A 23,293-nucleotide genomic window follows, 5' to 3' on the forward strand; every position below is an offset into this window, starting at 1 on the left:
CATACTGCACTCTTCTATGATGACCAAAGGTACCTGAGAAATGAAATGAAAGGTGCTAAGCCAGACACAGATGATACAGGTGATCCAGATCTATGTGATTAAATAAATACTTTTTTGTAAAAGTTTTTGTCTTGAACCAGCATTGTTCAAATGCTGTAAAATCATTAAGTAGCAACACTCTCTATACCTGAAGGGACAGCAGCTGAGCCTAAACATGTGTTTTCTGTGCTGTACATCATTGTAGTCACCTGCTCTAATCAGTAACTGACCGCCTTCAAACATAAGCCATCAGTGGTTGAGAGGGGGATGGAAGAGGGGAGAGGGGGTCCTGGTGTTACATGCTTCAGGAGACATTTAGAGAGATTAAGAGAGGGGGAGAGAGAGGGAGGCTCTGAGAGAGAATGAAAGAGGGGTGCCAAATAGCACACTCCCAATCAGCTAATGTCCACGTAAGAACAGTACATTCAACGTCCTTGGTGATCCACGACTGGGCGAGAAAAATAGAAAAACATTGTGTTGTCAAGGCACCCTCTATCTCTCTCCCTCCCTCCTGAAGCGTGCAACACCCTGATGATACATTCATACATTCATGCCATAAAGACAGTCTGCACTGGGCACTCCGTGCCTCCTTTCAATATAAAAAAACAAGAGTCTATTTGCAGCATTATTTATTTATTTTAAATTCCTCTTAAAGAGAGTTGCCAGGCAACAGAGGGGAGGCTAGTGAGGAGTGAGAGGAAAGAGAGATGTGAGGGAGGGAGAGGCATAGATTATGGTTTGGAGAGTAGGAGAGACTGTATCAGCCCTGTATGGTGAAAATAAGTGCTGGAGACAGAGGCTCTCTGGTAGAACAGAGAGGACAGGGGATATGCAGTGCTGTGGGTGCTACACATCATGATCCTACGGGGGAAAAGTTCAAATGGATGGTGGGTACCAACATGTGAGCAGTCAGACTGTTATAATGTCAGCTGATGCATCTGCTGCACCCAAAAATGTGTCACATGCGCCGAATACAACAGCTGTAGACCTTACCGTGAAATGCCTACTTACAAGCCCTTAACTCTTTCTTAAAACGGCATTGTTGGTTAAGAAAATATTTACTAAATAAACTAAAGTAAAATAACATTAATGAGGCTATATACAAGTGGTACAGGTACCGAGTCAATGTGTGGGGGGTACAGGTTAGTCGAGGTAATTTGTACATGTAGGTAGGGGTAAAGTGACTATGCATAGATAATTAACAGTGAGTAGGAGCAGTGTAAAAACAAAGGAGGGGGGCATTTGATTAATTGTTTAGCAGTCTTATGGCTTGGGGATAAAAGCTGTTAAGGAGCCTTTGACTTAAACTTGGCACTCCGGTACCACTTGCCGTGCTGTAGCAGAGAGAACAGTTTATGACTTGGATGACTGGAGTCTGAAAAAAATGTGGGCCTTCCTCTGACACCGCCTAGTTTATAGGTCCAGTGATATACTGGGCTGTATGCACTACCCTCTGTAGCGCCTTACGGTCGGATGCTGAGCAGTTGCTGTACTAGGACATGATGCAACTGGTCGGGATGCTCTCAATGGTGCAGGTGTTGAACATTTTGAGGATCTGGGGACCCATGCCAAATCTTTTCAGTCTCCCGAGGGGGAAAAGGCATTGTCGTGCCCTCTTCATGACTTTCTTGGTGGGTTTGGACCATGATAGTTTGTTGGTGATGGAACTTAAAACTCTCGTCCCTCTCCACTACAGCACCGTCAATGTGAATCGGGGCGTGTTCGGCCCTCCTTTTCCTGTAGTCTACAATCATCTCCTTTGTCTTGCTCATGTTGAGGGATGGTGTTGGAGTTGTGCTTCGCCACACAGGCATGGGTGAACAGGGAATACAGGAGGGGACTAAGCACGCACCCTTGAGGATCAGCGTGGCAGATGTGTTATCTACTCTTACCACCTGGGGGCGGCCCAGCAGGAAGTCCAGGACCCAGTTGCAGAGGGAGTTGTTTAGTCCCTGGGTCCTTAGCTTAGTGATGAGCTTTGTGAGCACTATGGTGTTGAACGCTGAGCTGTAGTCAATGAATAGCATTCTCACATAGGTGTTCCTTTTGTCCAGGTGGGAAAGGGCAGTGTGGAACGCAATTGCGTCATCTGTGGATCTGTTGGGGTGGTATGCGAATTGGAGTGGGTCTAGGGTTTCCAGGATGATGGTGTTGTGAGCCACCCACTGAGTGCAGGCAGCTTTCCTCAATTTAATCTCTTCTGGAAAATCGAATACCTAAAGGAATGCAGGTGTAGCGGAAATAATTTAAAATCACACTGATTGCTAGCTCTGCCTGAAACGCATAAGCCAAATAGTTCCCCCTTGGACCAGGGGATTTCTCTTTAGTCTAATGGTTAAGACTTCATTTCAGTTCTCGAGCGAGAGCTACCAGGTACGAATCCCACCTGTTACACAGGCTACTGTCATCTACATTCTCCTGGCTCCTCCTATCTTCATGACATTTCAAACGGTCAAATCTCTGTTTGCAAGAATTACACAAGACAAGCCAATGCTAAACAAACTGTTTTATTGAAGTAAAATACTTATGCAAAAGAAGAATATTCCAACTCATATGTTACATGGAGGTCCAGTTTGACTGGCCATGACTAATGTAGTTTCACAGGCACCTATGGAGACAGACAGTACGAGTTGATTTCAGAGGAGAGAGAGAACCAAGAGAGCTCAAACAAACACATCACATCAGAGTGATACATAGCATGCACATGGCACATTTACATATCCTCATGATCATCACCTCCAGGACATTTATGGCACTTGGTGTCAAAGGAAGGCCAAGAAGATCATTAGGGACCTCAGCCACACGAGCCACGGTCTGTTCACTCTGCTACCATCTAGCAGACAGAGAAGGTACAGGTGCATCAGTGCCAGGACCAAGACAATGAGAAACAGCTTCTATCACAAGGCCATGAGACTGTTGAACAGCCATTACTAGCCATCTACCTGCCAGGTACTCTGCCCTGCATGGTGAGACTAATGCACCATGTAAAGAGAGACATTGAACACTGGTCAATTCATATACTGTTGTTTACTCACTATGTATATATTGTATTCTCGACATGGCTCATCCTAATATACCTAATACTGTACATACCATTTTATTTTCAAAATTATTAAAGATACACACCACGTATTCATATTTATATTCTGGATTCTGACACTTCTCACTATCTACTTTGGATTGTTAATTGGACTCATTCTGACATTTATTTTTATACTTTTTTCATTATTTGTGTATTAGTATTGTTTTCGCTAGACATTCTACTGCACTGTTGGAGTTAATAACATCAGCATTTCACTGCACCTGCTATAACATATACAAATCTCTGTACACAACCAATACGTTTTTATTTGATTATCATCATTATCGACTCCACTTTCATCAATCATCATCATCATCTCAGTAGCTTCCATTTGGCATGTTAACACAGTAGGACAACAGAGCTAATGGTCTCTAGAGACACACACAGTATGACATGGGGCCTAGCAGAGGACAGGGTGGGAAGGCAATTGAGTAACAGAGGATGGTTACATGAATGAAGTCTCCAACCTTCCAGAGCTCAGAGAGATATCACACAATATGTCACAGAACGCCAAAGCAGAGCTGCATTACAATGTAACGTTGAAACAAATGATGTGACATGGATTCAGTTACAATTAATCAGACAATGAAGACTAGTGCTTGGTTTAATATGGTATTTAAAGGATATGGACATTGGACACAATATAATTTCTGATACATTTTTTCACCTCATACACTTGTCAATTCTCTCCCCGTGAACTGTAACAAAGCGTACCTCCTAATTGTGAGGGCTTAGTGCAGTATGAACATAGTTGGCAAAATGTGAAGAGTATGGCAACATAAAAAAATGACTGAATATTTGAACTGAAACCAGTTTGGAGCTAACAGTGTAAGGTAAAAACATTGAGCACATGGTCAAAAAATAAATACTGAAATAAAATGCGGATGTATTGTACAGGTAGATAATGTAAGGAAGCACCTTAATAAGGATATGGCAATTTTGAATGCCTAGCATTAGCATAGCATTACAGTCTAGACTCACAGAAGGCTATAAAAACAAGCGTTAAGAGCGCAACATAAAATAACAAAAGCAGTGAAAATCAACAGATAAATATTAAAAGGGTAAGCAAACATCCCTGAACCCTTTAAAGTCAATGTACTGTAGCGTGTGTGACACATGAACCTGACAAGGACATGACATGATTTCCGCTTCACAGATAGAGCCTTTTCACATAGGAAACAGCTCAGTCCATGACTCAATACAAGACAAGCACTTCATTAGTTTTGACCCATTATTGTACACATACATTACATGGCCAAGAATATGTGGACACCTGCTCGTCAAACATCTCATTCCATCTCAGTCCCACTGTAGCTCAGTTGGTAGAGCATGGCGCTTGCAACGCCAGGGTTGTAGGTTCGATTCCCACGGGGGGCCAGTATGTAAAAATGACATAAAAATGTATGCACTCTACTGTAAGTCGCTCTGGATAAGAGCGTCTGCTAAATGACTTAAATGTAAATGTAAAATCATGGGAATTAATATGGAGTTGGTCCCCCCTTTGCAGCTATAACAGCCTCCACTCTTCTGGGAAGGCTTTACACTAGATGATGGAACATTGCTGAGGGGACTTGCTTCCCTTCAGCCACAAGAGCATTATTGAGGTTGGGTACTGATGTTGGGCGATTTGGCCTGGCTTGCAGTCAGCGTTCCAATTCAATCCAAAGGTGTTTGATGCGGTTGAGGTCAGGGCTCTGTGCAGGCCAGTCAAGTTCTTTCACACCAATCTTGACAAACTATTTCTGTATGGACCTCACTTTGTGCACAGGGTCCATTGTCATGCTGAAACAGGAAAGGGCACCTGTTACCACAAAGTTGGAAGCACAGAATCATGTACAATATGCTGTAGCGTTAAGATTTCCCTTCACTGGAACTAGGGGGCCTAGCCCAAACCATGAAAAACAGCCCCAGACCATTATTCCTCCTCCACCAAACTTTACAGTTGGCACTATGCATTCGGGTAGGTAGCGTTCTCCTGGCATCCGGCAAGCCCAGTTTCGTCCGTCAGACTGCCAGATGGAAACCCATTTCATGAAGCTCCCGACGAACAGTTCTTGTGCTGACGTTGCTTCCAGAGGCAGTTTGGAACTGAGTAGTGAGCGTTGCAACCGAGGACAGATGATTTTTACGCGCTATGCACTTCAGCACTCGGTGGTCCCATTCTGTGAGCTTGTGTGGCCTACCACTTCGCGGCTTTCCACAATAACAGCACTTACAGTTGACCGGGGCAGCTCTAGCAGGGCAGAAATGTTCCGAACTGACAGGAAACATCCTATGACAGTGCCACGTTGATTTCACTGAGCTCGTCAGTAGTATGGGCCATTCAAACGCCAATGTCTGTCTATGGAGATTGCATGGCGGTGTGCTCGATTTTATACACCTGTCCGCAACGTGTGTGGCTGAAATAGCCGAATCAACTAATTTGAAGGGGTGGCTACATACTTATGGCCATGTAGTGTATATTGTAGTTTGACTTATGTTGTATTCATCCCTTTCAGTGCTTTAATTGTTGGCACTCTACTGTACTAACTACGGCATTCTTTACTGAGGTAAAAAATTAAGTATGTGTTTGGCAAAATGTAACTGTTCTCATACCCACTGTCAAAACCTGTTTAGTGCTCTCCTGTTGTGCTTGGGAAACTAAAAGAGATTTAGACAACCTCCTGACATTCAGAGATCGTTCAGAGAACTCCCTTTAGTACAGTAGCATGTTCACTCATCATGAGCAGTACCTTACCCACTGGGCACAGACATCAGTTCAACATTTAGTTTTGAGTTACATTTGGTTGAGTTGTCAACTAATGTGAATTCAACACAAAATCTCACCATGTCATTGGATTTTGAATAAAAGTTGGGTGAAAAATCCAGTCAGTTTTCCACGTTAATTCAACATCACGTTGAATGTCTTTGTTTGAAATTACTTGGAAACAACATTGATTTAACCAGTTCTTGCCTATGTGGGTACCCACTTTGCACACCATGTAATCTCAACGTGGAGAATTCTAGAAATCGTCAGGGAGGTACTCAGATCCAGACTCATTGCGGAGAAAAAACTAACATTTGTGGGCATGGCGTAGCGTTTGGCTGGAGCGAAGGGTTTGGGTAGCCAGGCAAGAAAATCTCCACATCCCTTGAACATGCACACTTTCTATGATTACATAAGACATTTGTTACAGTAACCTCAATGTGGCCAGGGATGTGATACTCATTTTAAAGTTGAATAAATAGTGTTACATTAGTTGGTAAGAGCCTTAACTTTAAGCTATTTACTGTATTACAAAAGCAATATTGAATTGTGTTTGGTTGACAACGCAAACAAAAACATTTAAAGGAAATATCTGCTGCTTGTATAGTTCCATCTGAGCCACTGGCTTAATCCTATTCTCTAACTTTTATTTTCTGTTGAGATGGAGACCTGAATCCCACAATTAATTTGTTAACTGATCGACAAGTTAATAGGATATTTACTGTATTGCAAAAATATTGAATTGTGCTTGGTTGTCAACGCAACCAAATAGACATTTGAAGGAGATGAGTCCTTGGATAGTTTCGTCCGTGCCACTGTCTGGCTTTAATTCCATTTTGTCTCCAAATGTATACTTACAATTTGAATTTATAGGGCTAAATCAGATAAAACATTAAATGCACTTTAAATAGTTTGATGTCATTGTTTAATTTAGATTTTTGGTTGAGATGGAGACATGAATCCAACTTTATATTTTACTAACTTGTAGATTCCATTTGAAATCAACCAAAGCTTGAATCCCGTGTTGAATTGAAACAATAGCTGTTGATGACTTTAGAAATGCTATATAGGCCTAAATATCATCATTGATGATATATGGTCATATTTCATTTGCTCTATTAAACCTACCCTTGACTTTGATAGCAACAGTGAATCTATCAACAATCATTCTCACGATAGCACATTAGTAACATTCGGTGACATATCAAAGTTTAGCAGGGCTGGGCTTGGTAAAAAAATGTGCGTCAATCTAATTAACAAACCAAAAAATCCCAATTAAAATCCATCAGTTTCAGTTTTTTTTTGCATGGGCTGCATCTCAATCCACTGTATCCGCCTATGTCGGCCTTCCGCCACTGCAGTAGAAAATGGCAGAGCTACGGTGCTGTTTGTCAGACCAGGACACATCCCAAAAATCATTCTTCTTACAAAAACGTCTGAACGGTTTGGCCTACTAATGAATATAACCACTCTATGGTAAGATGAAACTAAAGAACACACTGGTTTTGCTCTACAATCCCCACAAGTCACGGGACCGGTCTGAATGTAACCCAGTACCAGTTTTTCAAAAATGAATGGAAGGTTGGCGGTAGTTTTGTGCCAACAATAATAGGGGTTAAAAAAACAAAAATATTTCCTGAGCTTTCTTATATCTCCTATAAATAGGACAGACACATCAAAACCTTATTCCTTATCTGTCTGTTTTCCCACGTATGAATGCGTTGCTCAATGCGCTATAGTGGTGAAGGCCAAAATCAATGGGGGGATACCTACAGGGGTCCTAAAATTCTAAATCACAGAGCTAAATGATCCATCATATGACTATCTTAAAACAATTCCATATGCTAGCTTAGTAGAACCCCCCCGCCTACAGTTGTTTTCTTATAGTGGATATTGCGTTGAAGATCTGATGTTTCAAAGATACAAATTCAACATATTTTGAAAATTGGTTATTATGATATATTCCTGTGGTTGAAATAACAACAGTTGATAACTTTTTTCAAATCCAATGTATTTTCCACGTCACAATACGTTGACAAATTACGTTGAAACAACGCTGCCTTAACCAGTTTGTGCCAAGTGGGTACAGAGTCTAGTGGTTATGGTAACATATGGACACGTGCGTACACACACACACACACACACACACACACACACACACACACACACACACACACACACACACACACACACACAAAAAAACATCAGTGCATTGCAAGAAGAAAGTGTCAGAGGTGTTCCATGGATGCAGAGACAGACAGAGAGAAGCCCTCCCTCTCACAGTGTGTAAGCCTGGCTCAGGAGCACATCGTAAAGAGAAATCATACTAATCTTACTTTCAGTCCTATTCTAGTTTCATGGTGGAACTGTTATTGTTGTAACTTTACACTGGTAAAAAAAACATTGCAAAATAAACAAAAGTAGCATAACTTTACACTGTACAGTACGGTTATAGACTGGAATGTAGGCAAGTTAATTTGAGAATCACATACAATAAAACATGATTTGATAATGAGAGACGGGGATGTTAAGAGGAGTTTGGGAGTCTCTTCCAATTTCCGTCGGAGTGCTGCGCTTTACATTGAGATGGTTTGACCTCTCGGTGACCCCTCTCTTCCCCTTTGAACCTTCTTCCTCCTCTTCCTCAGTCTGATAGTCTCGGGTAAGGAGGGTTCAGAGGGTGATACCATAGTCCCATAGTCTGTCAGGGAGCTCAGTCCCCCAGTCCTATTATAGTCCCACATTTACAAGGAGAATCCCACTGAGTTACACGATGCAGAGAAACACATCAGCATGGCAAAGGAACACATGAGGTACAGCAGAGGGAGGGAGAGAGAGACGCAGCTTGGTCTCAACCTACTTGACAGACAGCTTTGTTAGATTTTATAAAATATGGTAATTATATAGAGTACCATAAACCATCAAAGGAACCTTGAATGGGAAGGAATTAATCATAAAAAATATTTGGAGGATGAAAACAAACCGGTTTGGTCATAAGTGCATCGCTTAATTAAACTCAAGTGCTCTGTGACAAACGTGTAGCCATCTAGAGGATGTCATGGTAGAGGAAACGCAAGGCCATTCTTGGCTATCCACGTCTTATGAAAAAGGTCATTTCTTACAACTGAATTACCGTACTACAATGCAGTTTTTTTTTTTGTCAATTCACTTCTCTAGCTCCTAATATGGTTGGGAACTAACATGCTTTCTACCTAAACTCAGATTCATAGGAAGATACACTTAGGACTTTAGAGGCGAGTGTCACAAATTATACACTTGTTTGCACTTACATATGCATTGTTTAGTCATATCTATTTGGTTTATATCAAGTGTCTCTAGATTGAACCCTAGAATGTACATAATGTATCACCTCATACCAAAAGTTCACCTTAGTCTTCCATTTCCTTTAAGCCTACAGTTCACAACATTCCTAATTTGATTGCCTAGAATTACATTAAGTAAATAAAAATAAAATATAAATATAAAAATAGTTGTGGACGTACACTTTTCATTCATCCCCCATTCAGAAACACTTAGCAATCTGAGCACGGTCAACACTTTTTAAAAGAGAAAGAAAATGAGAAAGAAAAGCTGACAACACTATCAACAGATGATGGGGGGGGGGGGGGTAACCACATAGCAGTGTTAGGCTTACCTGTTGTTGCCTCCTATGATGGGTTCTGAATAATGACCACATTTAAATGACATGGACTTTATGGCTATATACTGAAAATATACATTCCAATATTTATATAGAACTATCTTAAAGATACAAATGTGCAAAATTTGTAAACAAATGTGATCCTTGGTGTAGTTGGTAGGAGGGAGCTCAGTCACAGCCTGGTGGGCTCCTCGTCACTGTCGCTGCAGTTCCCACAACAGTCCTGACAGGGGGTGATACAGAACACATTTATCAGGAGGCCCAATGAGAAGTTAATGAGGAAAACATTGGAGCATTGATAAGGAGACAGGACACCAATATGTAAGCTTCAGGAGCATGATGTACTACAGTACCCATACTGCTTGGTGTGAGATCTTACACAGAGCATGGTGGGTGATATAGTACATAACAATGCTAAAATAGGTGTATTCTGGTTTATCAAAAAATCCCAGTAGTCAATAAGAATACATACACTTACAGCCAAAAACATACAGAGACCTATCAAAAATAAGATACAATGTAGAGTCAATGACACAAATAATACTGAGGCTTTATGTTTAATAAGGTTGAGGAGCTCACCTGTCTCCCAAAGAGCCTCTGCAGCAGCCCTTGTTTAGGTGGTGGCGAGGGCTGTCCTCTCCAGTCCAGGTCCGGGGGAACTGTCCCGTCCGTGTGAAACACATTGAGCTCCTGAAAGCACTCAGACTCGATCATCTAGAAACAGAAGAAACAACATTGATCGCAACATCAAACCTAAAATCCATCGTTACACAGCTTCTTTGATAAAGGGGCATATCAGGGTAAAGGGGACTTTGAGATGCGTACCAAATGGCACCCTATTCCCTACATTGTGCCCTACTTTTGACCAGAGCCCTATGAGCCCTGGGCAGAAGTAGTGGACTACATAGGGAATATTTTGGGGCAGACACCAAGTGTTTTTTTGGCAGGCTACTGACCAGCACATTAGTATGATAAAAGTGAAGGCCATCTTGATAGGACGGGGAAGTGAAAGCATCCAAATATAGAGCTCATTTGCCCAGTGTCTTTGTCGGACATAGCTGATAGGAAAATAATTGACTGACACTCTTCATCTTCGAAATGACTAAAAGTGTTTTAAAATGGGCTGATGACAAATCAAACCACGGCAGTCATTTTTGGTACAGATTGCTTCCTTTTGGTGTGTGCGTGTGTGACCTCTGACCTCCATCTGCCAGGGGATGGACACGCTGCCTGTAGACACTTTACAGTAGAAGGAGTCATCTTTGGGCTCCAACTCCACCCCCTTGACTGTGGAGAACTGCTCGATGTCCAGCACGTCCTTACAGTAAATGGCCTGGGGCTGGGGAAGCAAACAACATTGTATGTCTACTGTATATCATGTGTTGCATGCACTGTACATTTATGTAATCATGTGCTCTGACAATGCCTTCTTAATTACTCGAGGGTATTAATAACGTCACATGGTATATACAGTGGGTATCATAAGTATGAATCTCCATTGGATTTCTTCACATTTTGTGTTAAAGGGAAATTAAATCTGATTTAACAATTTTTTTGTCAACAATCTACACAAAATACTCTGTCAAAGTGGAAGATTATTTTTTTTTTCAAGATAATTAAAAATACAACACTAATATACAAAAGTATGTGGACACCGCTTAAAATTAGCAGATTTGGCTATTTCAGCCACACCCGTTGCTGACAGATGTATAAAATCGAGCACACAGCCACGCAATCTCCATAGACGAACATTGGCAGTAGAATGGCTTTACTGAAGAGCTCAGTGACTTTCAATGTGACACCGTCACCTTTCCAACAAGTCAGTTCATCAAATTTCTGCCCTGCTAGAGCTGCTCCGGTCAACTGTAAGTGCTGTTATTGTGAAGTGGAAACGTCTAGGAGCAACAACGGCTCAGCTGCGAAGTGGTAGGCCACACAAGCTCACAGAAAGAGACCGCTGAAGTGCAGAAAAATCATCTGTCCTCGGTTGCAACACTTACTACCGAGTTCCAAACCGCCTCTGGAAGCAACTTCAGCACAATAACTGTTTGGCGGGAGATTCATAAAATGGGTTTCCATAGCCGAGCAGCTGCAGACAAGCCTAAGATCACCATGCGCAATGCCAAGTGTTGGCTGGAGTGGTGTAAAGCTCGCCGCCACTGGACTCTGGAGAAGTGGAAACGCGTTCTCCGGAGTGATGCCAGGAGAACGCTACCTGTCCAACTGTAAAGTCTGGTGGAGGAGGAATAATGGTTTGGGGCTGTTTTTCATGGTTTGGGCTAGGCCCCTTAGTTCCAGTGAAGGGAAATCTTAATGCTACAGCATACAATGACATTCTAGACGATTCTGTGCTTCCAACTTTGTGGCAACAGTTTGGGGAAGGCCCTTTCCTGTTTCAGCATGACAATGCCCCCGTGCACAAATGCAAGGTCCATACAGAAATGGTTTGTCAAGATTTGTGTGGAAGAACTTGACATCCCTAGCCGCGTCCTCAGAGCATGCGCAGACCAGCTGGCTGGTGTGTTTACGGACATATTCAATCAATCCCTATCCCAGTCTGCTGTCGCCACATGCTTCAAGATGGCCACCGTTGTTCTTGTTACCAAGAAAACAAAAAGGTAACTGAACTAAATATCACCCTGTAGCACTCACTTCCGTCATCATGAAGTGCTTTGAGAAACTAGTCAAGGATCATATCACCTCCACCCTACCTGTAACCCTAGACCCACTTCAATTTGCTTACCGACCCAATAGGTCCACAGACGATGCAATCGCCATCACACTGCCCTATCCCATCTGGAAAACAGGAATACCCTATGTAAGAATGCTGTTCATTGACTACAGCTCAGCATTCAACACCATAGTACCCTCCAAACTCATCATTAAGCTTGAGACCCTGGGTCTCGACCCTGTCCTGTGCAACTGGGTCCTGGACCCCCAGGTGGTGAAGGTAGGAAACAACATCTCCACTCCGCTGATCCTCAACACTGAGGCCCCACAAGGGTGCGTTCTCAGCCACCTCCTGTACTCCCTGTTCACCCATAACTGCGTGGCCATGCACACCTCCAACTCAATCATCAAGTTTGCAGACGACACAAGTGGTAGGCTTGATTACCAACAACGACGAGACAGCCTACAGGGAGGAGGTGAGGGCCCTCGGAGTGTGGTGTCAGGAAAATAACCTCTCACTCAATGTCAGCAAAACAAAAAAGAGATGATCGTGGACTTCAGGAAACAGCAAAGGGAGCACCCCCCTATCCACATCAACGGGACAGCAGTTGAGAAGGTGGAAAGTTAAGTTGCTCAGTGTTCATATCACAGACAAACTGAAATGGTCCACGCACACAAACAGTGTGGTGATGAAGGCGCAACAGTGCCTCTTCAACCTCAGGAGGCTGAAAAAATGTGGCTTGTCACCGAAAACCCTCACTAACTTTTACAGATGCACAATTGAGAGCATCCTGTCGGGCTGTATCACCACCTGGTACGGCAACTGCACCGCCCACAACTGCAAGGCTCTCCAGAGTGTGGTGCGGTCTGCACAACGCATCACCGGGGGCAAACTACCTGTCCTCCAGGACACCTACACCACCCGATGTCACAGGAAGGCAAAAAAGATCATCAAGGACAATGCCTGTTCAAACCGCTACCATCCAGAAGGCGAGGTCAGTACAGGTGCATCAAAGCTGGGACAGAGAGATTGAAAAACCGCTTCTATCTCAAGGCCATCAGATTGTTAAACAGACACCACTAGCACAGAGAGGCGGCTGCCTACCTACAGACTTGAAATCATTGGCCACTTTAATAAACGGAACACTAGTCACTTCAATGCCACTTTAAAAATGTTTACATATCTCGCATTACTCATCTCATATGTATATAATGTATACTGTATCCTTCACCATCTATTCTTTACTATCTATTGCATCTTAGCCGCTCTGTCACTGCTCATCCATATATTTTATACTTATATATTCTTATCCCATTCCTTTACCAGATTGTGTGTATTAGGATTTGTTGTGGAATTGTTAGATACTGCTGGACTGTCGGATCTAGAAGCATAAGCATTTCACTACACTCGCAATGACATCTGCTAAACATGTGTATTTGACCAATAAAATTTGATTTGATTTGACTAGCCTGCACAGAGCCCTGACCTCAACCCCATCGAACACCTTTGGGATGAATTGGAACGCCGGATCCGAGCCAGGCCTAATAGCCCAACATCACTAATGCTCTTGTGGCTGAATGGAAGCAAATCCCCACAGCAGTGTTCCAACATCTAGTGTAAAGCCTTCCCAGAAGAGTGGAGGATGTTATAGCAGCAAAGGGGGGACCAACTCTATATTAATGCCCAAGATTTTGGAATGAGATGTTCGATGAGCAGGTGTCCACATACTTTTAGTCATGTACAGTGATTAGATAAGTATTCACCCTCCTGAGTAACATGCTAGAAACACCTTTGGCAGTGATTACAGCTGTGAGTCTTCTAGGGTAACTATGAACTTTGCACACCTGCACTGTGCTATATATATATATATATTATTTTCAACATTCTTTTTCAAGCTCTGTCAAGGTGTTAGGGGTCATGGCTAGACAGCTATTTTCAAGTCTTGCCATAGATGCCTGTGCCATTAAACCCCTACAACTCATCCAGAACGCCGCAGCCCGTCTGGTGTTCAACCTTCCCAAGTTCTCTCACGTCACCCCCCTCCTCCGCTCTCTCCACTGGCTTCCAGTTGAAGCTCGCATCTGCTACAAGACCATGGTGCTTGCCTACGGAGCTGTGAGGGGAACGGCACCTCCGTACCTTCAGGCTCTGATCAGGCCCTACACCCAAACAAGGGCACTGCGTTCATCCACCTCTGGCCTGCTGGCCCCCCTACCTCTGCGGAAGCACAGTTCCCGCTCAGCCCAGTCAAAACTATTCGCTGCTCTGGCACCCCAATGGTGGAACAAGCTCCCTCACGACACCAGGACAGCGGAGTCAATCACCACCTTCCGTAGACACCTGAAACCCCACCTCTTTAAGGAATACCTGGGATAGGATAAAGTAATCCTTCTAACCCCCCCCCAAAAAAATATATATATAGATGTACTATTGTAAAGTGGTTGTTCCACTGGATATCATAAGGTGAATGCACCAATTTGTAAGTCTGGATAAGAGCGTCTGCTAAATGACGTAAATGTAAAATGTAAATGTAGATTTTTAAGCAGATTTAAGTCAAAACTGTAACTTAGCCACTCAGGAACATTCAGTCTTATTGGTAAATAACTTCAGTGCAGAGTTGGTCTTGTGTTGTAGGTTATTGTCCCACTAGAATGTGAATTTCTCTCCCAGTGTCTGGAGTAAAGCTGATTTTTTAAAAACCTTTATTTAACTAGGCAAGTCAGTTAAGAACAAATTCTTATTTACAATGACGGCCTACCAAAAGGCAAAAGGTCTCCTGCGGGGACAGGAGCTGGGATTAAAAATATGAAATACAAATATAGGACAAAACACACATCACGACGAGACACCACAACACTACATAAAGAGAGACCTAAGACAACAACATATCATGGCAGCAACACATGAAAACACAGCATGGTAGCAACACAACATGACAATAACATGGTAGCAACACAACATGGCAGCAGCACAACACAAAACATGGTACAAACATTATTGGGTACAGACAACAGCACAAAGGGAAAGAAGGTAGAGACAACAATACATCACGCGAAGCAGCCACAACTGTCAGTAAGAGTGTCCATGATTGAGTCTTTGAATGAAGAGATGTAGATAAAAGCGGTCCAGTTTGAGTGTTTTTTGCAGCTCGTTCCAGTCGTTAGCTGCAGCAAACTGAAAAGAGGAGTGACCCAGAGATGTGTGTGCTTTGGGGACCTTTAACAGAACATGACTTCCTGAACGGGTGTTGTATGTGGAGGATGAGGGCTGCAGTAGATATCTCAGATAGGGGGGGAGTGAAGCCTAATATGGTTTTATAAATAGGCATCAACCAGTGGGTCTTGCGACAGGTATACAGAGATGACCAGTTTACAGAGTAGTATAGGGCGCAGTGACGTGTCCTATAAGGAGTATTGGTGGCAAATCTGATGGCCGAATAGTAAAGAACATCTAGACGCTCGAGAGCACCCTTACCTGCCGATCTATAAATTACATCTCCATAATCTAGCATGGGTAGGATGGTCATCTGAATCTGGGTTAGTTTGGCAGCTGGGGTGAAAGAGGAGCGATTACGATAGAGGAAACCAAATCTAGATTTAAGCTTTGATATGTGCTGAGAGAAGGACAGTATACCGTCTAGCCATAGTCCCAAGTACTTGTATGAGGTGACTACCTCAAGCTCTAAACCCTCAGCGGCAGTAATCTCACCGGTGGGGAGAGGGGCATTCTTCTGACCAAACCACATGACCTTTGTTTTGGAGGTGTTCAGAACAAGGTTAAGGGCAGAGAAAGCTTGTTGGACACTAAGAAAGCTTTGTTTTAGAGCGTTTAACACAAAATCCGAGGAGGGGCCAGCTGAGTTTAAGACTATCATCTGCATATAAATGGATGAGAGAGCTTCCTACTGCTTGAGCTGTGTTATTAACTAATGCAGGTTTTCAACTAGGATTTTCTTTTTATCCCGAAAAATTCCCCAGTCTTTGCCGACAACAAGCATACCCATATCATGATACAGCCACCATCATGCTTGAAAATAAAGAGGCAGTTACTCTGTGATGTGTTGTGTTGGATTTGCCCCAAACATAAGGCTTTGTATTTAGGCCTTGTTTTTTTGCAGTATTACTTTAGTGCAGTGGAATTCTTTTTCAGCGGGGACCCCATTTTTCACGGCAGAATTTCTGGGGACCCCATTTTTTTCACAATCATTTCTTGCGACCCCACCACACCCCAAATCTAATGACACAACCTTAAAATCTGTACATTTTCGATTTTTATATCAACAAGCTTAAATTCTGATAATTTTGATCTTATCAAAATGAAAAGAATCCAATAAATACATTTACTCAACAAAATTGCATGTTTTAAATTAGCTTTCTCAAAAACGTTTGTATATATTCCCATACAATAATCAGTTTTCTTAATATTTTTTCGTAGTTGAATTTTGCTGACCCCAAAGCAGTTCTTCTGTCGTGAACCCCGACTTTAATACCACTGCTTTGGAGAGACTGTTGGCGCCGACGGAGATGGCAGCATTGTGACTAGCTCTTAAGAAAACAAAATACTGCAAAGTTTCCTATGTACTATTTTTTTACGTTATTAGCTCAGGAAATGTTTTGTGTCATTACATACAGCCGGGAAGAACTATTGGATATTAGAGTGGTGGTAACTCACCAGAACTACCAGCATTATGATGTGAATGATATACCGCTTTCCTGGAAACAGGCTCAGATCCCCATCATTTGCGTGAAGAGAAGGCGGAGATAAAGGGGCTGGAGGGCAGGCTGCCTTCTGAGAATTCGTAGGCGATCGAATAAACCCTCACTGCCTTCCATTCTGCTAGCAAACGTGCAATCATTGGAAAATAAAATCGATGACCTATGCGGAAAATGGGACATTAAACTGCAATATCTTATGCTTCACGGAGTCGTGGCTGAACAACAACATTGGTTATACGTTGTATCGGCAGGATAGAACAGTGGCGTCTGGTGGGGGCGGCAGACTATGTACAAGGGGCGGCAGACTATGTATTTTTGTAAATAATAGCTGGTGCACAATATCTAAGGAAGTCTCGAGGTTTTGCTTGCCTGAGGTAGAGTATCTCATGATAAGCTGTAGACCACACTATCTACCTAGAGAGTTTATCTGTATTTTTTGTAGCTGTCTACATACCACCACAGACTGATGCTGGCACTAAGTCCGCACTCAAAGAGCTGTATTCCACCATAAGTAAACAGGAAAACACTCACCCAGAGGCGGCGCTCCTAGTGGTGGGGGACTTTAATGCGGGGAAACTTAAATCAGTCTTACCAAATTTCTATCAGCATGTTAAATGTGCAACCAGAGGGAAAACAAACTCTGGACCACCTTTACTCCACACACAGTGACGCATACATTTGCAATTTGGCAAATCTGACAATAATTCTATCCTCCTGATTCCTGCTTACAAGCAAACATTAAAGCAGGAAGCGCCAGTGACTAGATCAATAAAAAATTTGCCAGATGAAGCAGATGCTAAGCTACAGGACTGTTTTGCTAGCACAGACTGGAATATGTTCCGGGATTCCTCCGATGGCATTGAGGAGTACACCACATCAGTCATTGGCTTCATCAATAAGTGCATCGATGACATCATCCCCACAGTGACTGTACGTATATACCCCGACCAGAAACCATGGATTACAGGCAACATCCGCACTGAGCTAAAGGCTAGAGCTGCCGCTTTCAAGGAGGGGGACTCTAACCTGGAACTTTATAAGAAATCCTGCTATGCCCTCTGATGAACCATCAAACAGGCAAAGCGTCAATACAGGACTAAGATTGAATCGTACTACTCTGGCTCTGACGCTCGTCGGATGTGGCAGGGCTTGCAAACCATTACAGACTACAAAGGGAAGCACAGCCGAGAGCTGCCCAGTGACACGAGCCTACCAGACGAGCTAAACTTCCTCTATGCTCGCTTCGAGGCAAATAACACTGAAACATGCATGAGAGCACCAGCTGTTCCGGGAAGTCTGTGTGATTACGCTCTCCGCAGCCGATGTGAGTAAGACCTTTAAACAGGTCAACATTCACAAGGCTGCAGGGCCAGACGGACTACCAGGACGTGTACTGCGAGCATGACCAACTGGCAAGTGTCTTCACTGACATTTTCAACCTCTCCCTGCTCGAGTCTGTAATACCAACATGTTTTAAGCAGACCACCATAGTCCCTGTGCCCAAGAACACTAAGGTAACCTGCCTAAATGACTACCGACCCGTAGCACTCACGTCTGTAGCCATGAAGAACTTTGAAAGGCTGGTCATGGCTCACATCAACACCATTATCCCAGAAACTCTAGACCCACTCCAATTTGCATACCGCACCAACAGATCCACAGATGATGCAATCTCTATTGCACTCCACACCTGGACAAAAGGAACACTACCATTCAAAAGTTTGGGGTCACTTAGAAATGTTCCTGGTTTTTAAAGAAAAGCACATTTTTTGTCCATTAAAATAACATCAAATTGATTACAAATACAGTGTAGACATTGTTAATGTTGTAAATGACTATTGTAGCTGGAAACGGCAGATTTTTTATGGAATATTTACATAGGCGTACAGAGGCCCATTATCAGCAAACATCACTCCTGTGTTCCAATGGCACGTTGTGTTAGCTAAGCCAAGTTCATCATTTTAAAAGGCTATTTGATCATTAGAAAACCCTTTTGCAATTATGTTAGCATGCTGAAAATTGTTGTTCTGATTAAAGAAGCAATAAAACTGGCCTTCTTTTGACTAGTTGAGTATCTGGAGCATCAGCATTTCTGGGATCGATTACAGGCTCAAAATGGCCAGAAACAAAGGACTTTCTTATGAAACTCGTCAGTCTATTCTTGTTCTGAGAAATGAAGGCTATTGCATGGGAGAAATTGCCAAGAAACTAAAGATCTCGTACAGCGCTGTGTACTACTCTCTTCACAGAACAGCGCAAACTGGCTCTAGCCAGAATAGAAAGAGGAGTGGGAGGCCCCGGTGCACAACTGAGCAAGAGGACAAGTACATTAGTGTCTAGTTTGAGAAACAGACGCCTCACAAGTCCTCAACTGCCAGCTTCATTAAATAGAGGCGACTCCGGGATGCTAGCCTTCTAGGCAGAGTTGCAAAGAAAAAGCCATATCTCAGACTGGCCAATGAAAAGAAAAGATTAAGATGGGCAAAATAACACAGACACGGACAGAGGAACTCTGCCTAGAAGGCCAGCATCCTGGAGTCGCCTCTTCACTGTTGACGTTGAGACTGGTGTTTTGCGGTATTATTTAATGAAGCTGTCAGTTCAGGACTTGTGAGGCGTCTGTTTCTCAAACAAGACATTATATTCTTCGCGTCAGACTCATTAAAGAACAAATCTACATCCAGGTCGAGGTGAGTAATCGCTGTTCTGATATCCAGAAGCTATGTTTGGTCATAAAAGAAGGTAGAATCAACATTATGAACAAAATAAGTTACAAACAATGCGAAAAAACACACACAATAGCACAATTGGTTTGGAGCCCGTAAAACGGCAGCCATCCCCCCTCCGGCACCATTCTTCAGGTTGACACTACAAGATCTGTACACCTGTATTTGGGGATTTTCTCCCATCCTTCTCAAGGTCTGTCAGTTTGTATTTCCCCACTAAGAGGTTATGAAATTGTGAAAATGATAATGGCCTTTAAGTGTAAGAGCAGTTTGTAAAGACCACCTGAAATTGAATCCTGTTTTGGTGGGACGGAGTTTTGGCCTGCCTGGCGACTTCACCAGGCAGTATAAATTAATAGACCAATAAAAGTTTCCAATAACAGCTTGTTTTCAGATTATATATCCCTCCCATAATCTTGACCAATTAATCCCTTCAGTCAGACCACTCGCAGCCAGGTCTGGCAAAATTCTTGCTTGAGATATTGCTCTTTGATAAGAAGCTATTTTCGTCTCTTTTTAACCATTTAAAAAAACAATGTAAGGTACTTAATTGTTACCCAGAAATTATTTGATACCGAGATAGAAACAGCTGCCTTTAAAGAGATATTCAATGACTGATTTGATCTACCAATCACTGCCCTTTGAGGCTTCCAAAAAGCTCTCTGGTCTTTGTAGTTGAGTCTGTGCTTGAAATGCATTCGGAAAGTATTCAGACCCTTTGACTTTTTCCACATTTTGTTATAGCCTTATTATACAATTGATTAAATATTTTTTTCCCCTCATCGATCTACACACAATACCCCATCATGACAAAGCAAAAACAGTTTTTTTGACATTTTTGGAAATGTATTTTAAAAATAAACTGATATTACATTTACATAAATATTCAAACCCTTTACTCAGTACTTTGTTGAAGCACCTTGGCAATGATTAGTCTCTTGTCTTCTTGGGTATGACACTACAAGCTTGGCACACATGTATTTGGGGAGTTTCTCCCATTCCTCTCTGCAGATCCAATCAAGCTCTGTCAGGTTGGATGGGAGCGTCACTGCACAGCTATTTTCAGGTCTCTCCAGAGATGTTAGATCGGGTTCAAGTCCGGGCTCTGGCTGGGCCACTCAAGGACATTCAGAGACGTGTCTCGAAGCCACTCCTGCATTGTCTTGGCTGTGTGCTTAGAGTCATTGTCCTGTTGGAAGGTGAACCTTTGCTCCAGTCTAAGGTCCTGAGTGCTCTGGAGCAGGTTTCCATCAAGGATCTCGCTCTACTTCGCTCTGTTCATCTTTGCCTCATTGCTGACTAGTCTCCCAGTCCCTGCCGCTGAAAAACATCCCCACAACATGATGCTGCCACCACGATTCACCGTAGGGATGGTGCCATGTTCCCTACAGACGTGACGCTTGGCATTCAGGCCAAATAGTTACATTTTTATTTATTTTATTCAACCTTTATTTAACTAAGCAAGTCAGTGAAGAACAAATTATTATTTACAGTGACAGCCTACAACAGCCAAACCCGGCAATCTTGGATTCATCAGACCAGAGAATCTTGTTTCTCATGGTCTGAGAGTCCTTTAGGTGCCTTTTGGCAAACTCGAATTGGGCTGTCAATGTGCCATTTACTGAGGAGCAGCTTCCATCTGGCCACTCTACTATTAAGGCCTGATTGGTGGAGTGCTGCAGAGATGGTTGTCCTATCTCCACAGAGGACATCTGGAGCTCTGTCAGAGTCACCATCGGGTTCTTGGTTACCTCCCTGACCAAGGCCCTTCTCCCCCGATAGCTCAGCTCTAGGAAGAGTCTTGGTGGTTCCAAACTTCTTCCATTTAAGAATTATGGAGGCCACTGTGTTCTTTGGGACCTTCAATGCTGCAGAATTATTTTGGTACCCTTCCCCAGATCTGTGCCTCGACACAATCCTGTCTCAGAGTGCAACAGACAATTTCTTCGACCTGTTGGGTTCTTAGAATATGAAAATATACTTATTCATGTCACTGATGTAGTGCTGAGGTTTAGAGGGTTTTTACATCAGAGTGAATGGTTATCTCTAGGAGCCAGATGGCTTTGGAATGTGCTGGGTGGATAGGAGGAAGACACAGGATTGCTATAGGGGAAATGGGTGGACATCTGTGGATTAGGCAAATGAGGGGTTGAGGTCAGGTCCCGTTAAGGGAGAAATGATGGTTTATTACCCTATTACTTCGTCTTCCTGTCTAACCATAATAGATGTAAGGACTGGAGAGAAGGAGGAGTGCCTAAATTGGAGTATATATATATACATACACTTGTGGTGGTGGAAACATGTTTTGTCTGAATGCAGCTATATTGACCCTCTGGGCAGAATAAACTTGGTTAAGCTTTCATAATGTCCGTTGAGTGTTTTACTCTTAGAATTAGAACCTAACAGACCTCATGGCTTGGTTTTTCCTCTGACATGCACTGTCAACTGTGGGACCTTATATAGACAGGTGTGTGCTAGCAAATAAGGTAGTGTCATATCCAAGAAGACTCGAGGCTGTAATCGCTGCCAATGGTGCTTCAACAAAGTATTAAGTAAAGGTTCTGAATACTTATGTAAATATCAGATTTTCTTTTATAAATGTGCACAAATTTCAAAAAAGCAGTTTTTGTCTGTAGATTGAGGCAAAATATATATATTTTATCCATTTGTAACATAACAAAATGTGAAAAAAGGGAAGGGGTCTAAATACTTTCCGAATGCATATGCCATTTAGTAACCGCCTTTATCCAAAGTGACTTGGGGTCATGCGGGACCTTAGAGATGTTGTATGTATGGCGGACAGAGTTATTTAATTTGTAAAAAATATATATATTTTCACTTTTAAGGGATACTTTGGGATTTTCTCAATGAGGCCATTATCTACTTCCCCAACTCGTGGATACAATTTATGTGTCTGTGTCCAGTATGAAGGAAGTTAAAGGTAGTTTTGCAAGCCAATGCTAACTAGCATTAGCGCAATGACTGGAAGTCTATGGGTATCGGCTAGCAGACTTAAAAATGGTATCCACAAGTTCATCTGACTCTGGGGAAGTAGATAAAGGGCCTCATTGTAAAAATCCTGAAGTTTCCCTTTGACATTATGGAGTATTTTGTATAGATCAATGACCGAATTACATCTATTTCAATCCTACTTTGTAACGCACTAAACACATCCGTGCACACACACAATCACATCAAGTGGAGGCAGCTCATTCATTCTAACATTCATTCTACCATATAAAGACAAAAAGGCTAGATGTTTCATGTCATATCATGGATATCAAAGTGAAACAGTTCTCTAAAGACACAAGAGACAATAATACAAGAAACAACACTTCTGTAGCTTGTCAACTATGTGTCTGTCTATCCCTGTTCTCTCCCCTCTGCACAGGCCATACAAACGCTTCACACCGCGTGGCCGCTGCCACTCTAACCTGGTGGTCCCAGCGCGCACGACCCACGTGGAGTTCCAGGTCTCCGGCAGCCTCTGGAACTGCCGGTCTGCAGCCAACAAGGCTGAGTTCATCTCAGCCTATGCTACCCTCCAGTCCCTAGACTTCCTGGCGCTGACGGAAACATGGATTACCACAGATAACACTGCTACTCCTACTGCTCTCTCTTCGTCTGCCCACGTGTTCTCGCATACCCCTAGA

At 42.8% G+C, this 23,293-nt stretch overlaps 1 protein-coding gene across 1 annotated transcript in view; it reads right to left on the reverse strand.

Moving 5' to 3' along the window:
- Positions 1-7,857: 7,857 nt before the first annotated feature.
- Positions 7,858-23,293, reverse strand: part of LOC106568006 (G protein-coupled receptor kinase 6) — a 56,589-nt gene continuing 41,153 nt past the window's right edge. Inside the window, exons 14-16 of the mRNA XM_014137981.2 lie at positions 10,730-10,867; positions 10,108-10,242; positions 7,858-9,751 (exon numbers count right to left, since the gene is read on the reverse strand). Coding sequence (XP_013993456.1) covers positions 9,701-9,751; positions 10,108-10,242; positions 10,730-10,867 — 324 coding nt within the window. The 3' untranslated portion in view covers positions 7,858-9,700. The remainder of the gene's footprint in view (positions 9,752-10,107; positions 10,243-10,729; positions 10,868-23,293) is intronic.

The sequence above is a fragment of the Salmo salar genome, chromosome ssa13 (genome assembly GCF_905237065.1).
Source record: "Salmo salar chromosome ssa13, Ssal_v3.1, whole genome shotgun sequence".
Classification (NCBI taxonomy): domain Eukaryota; kingdom Metazoa; phylum Chordata; class Actinopteri; order Salmoniformes; family Salmonidae; genus Salmo; species Salmo salar.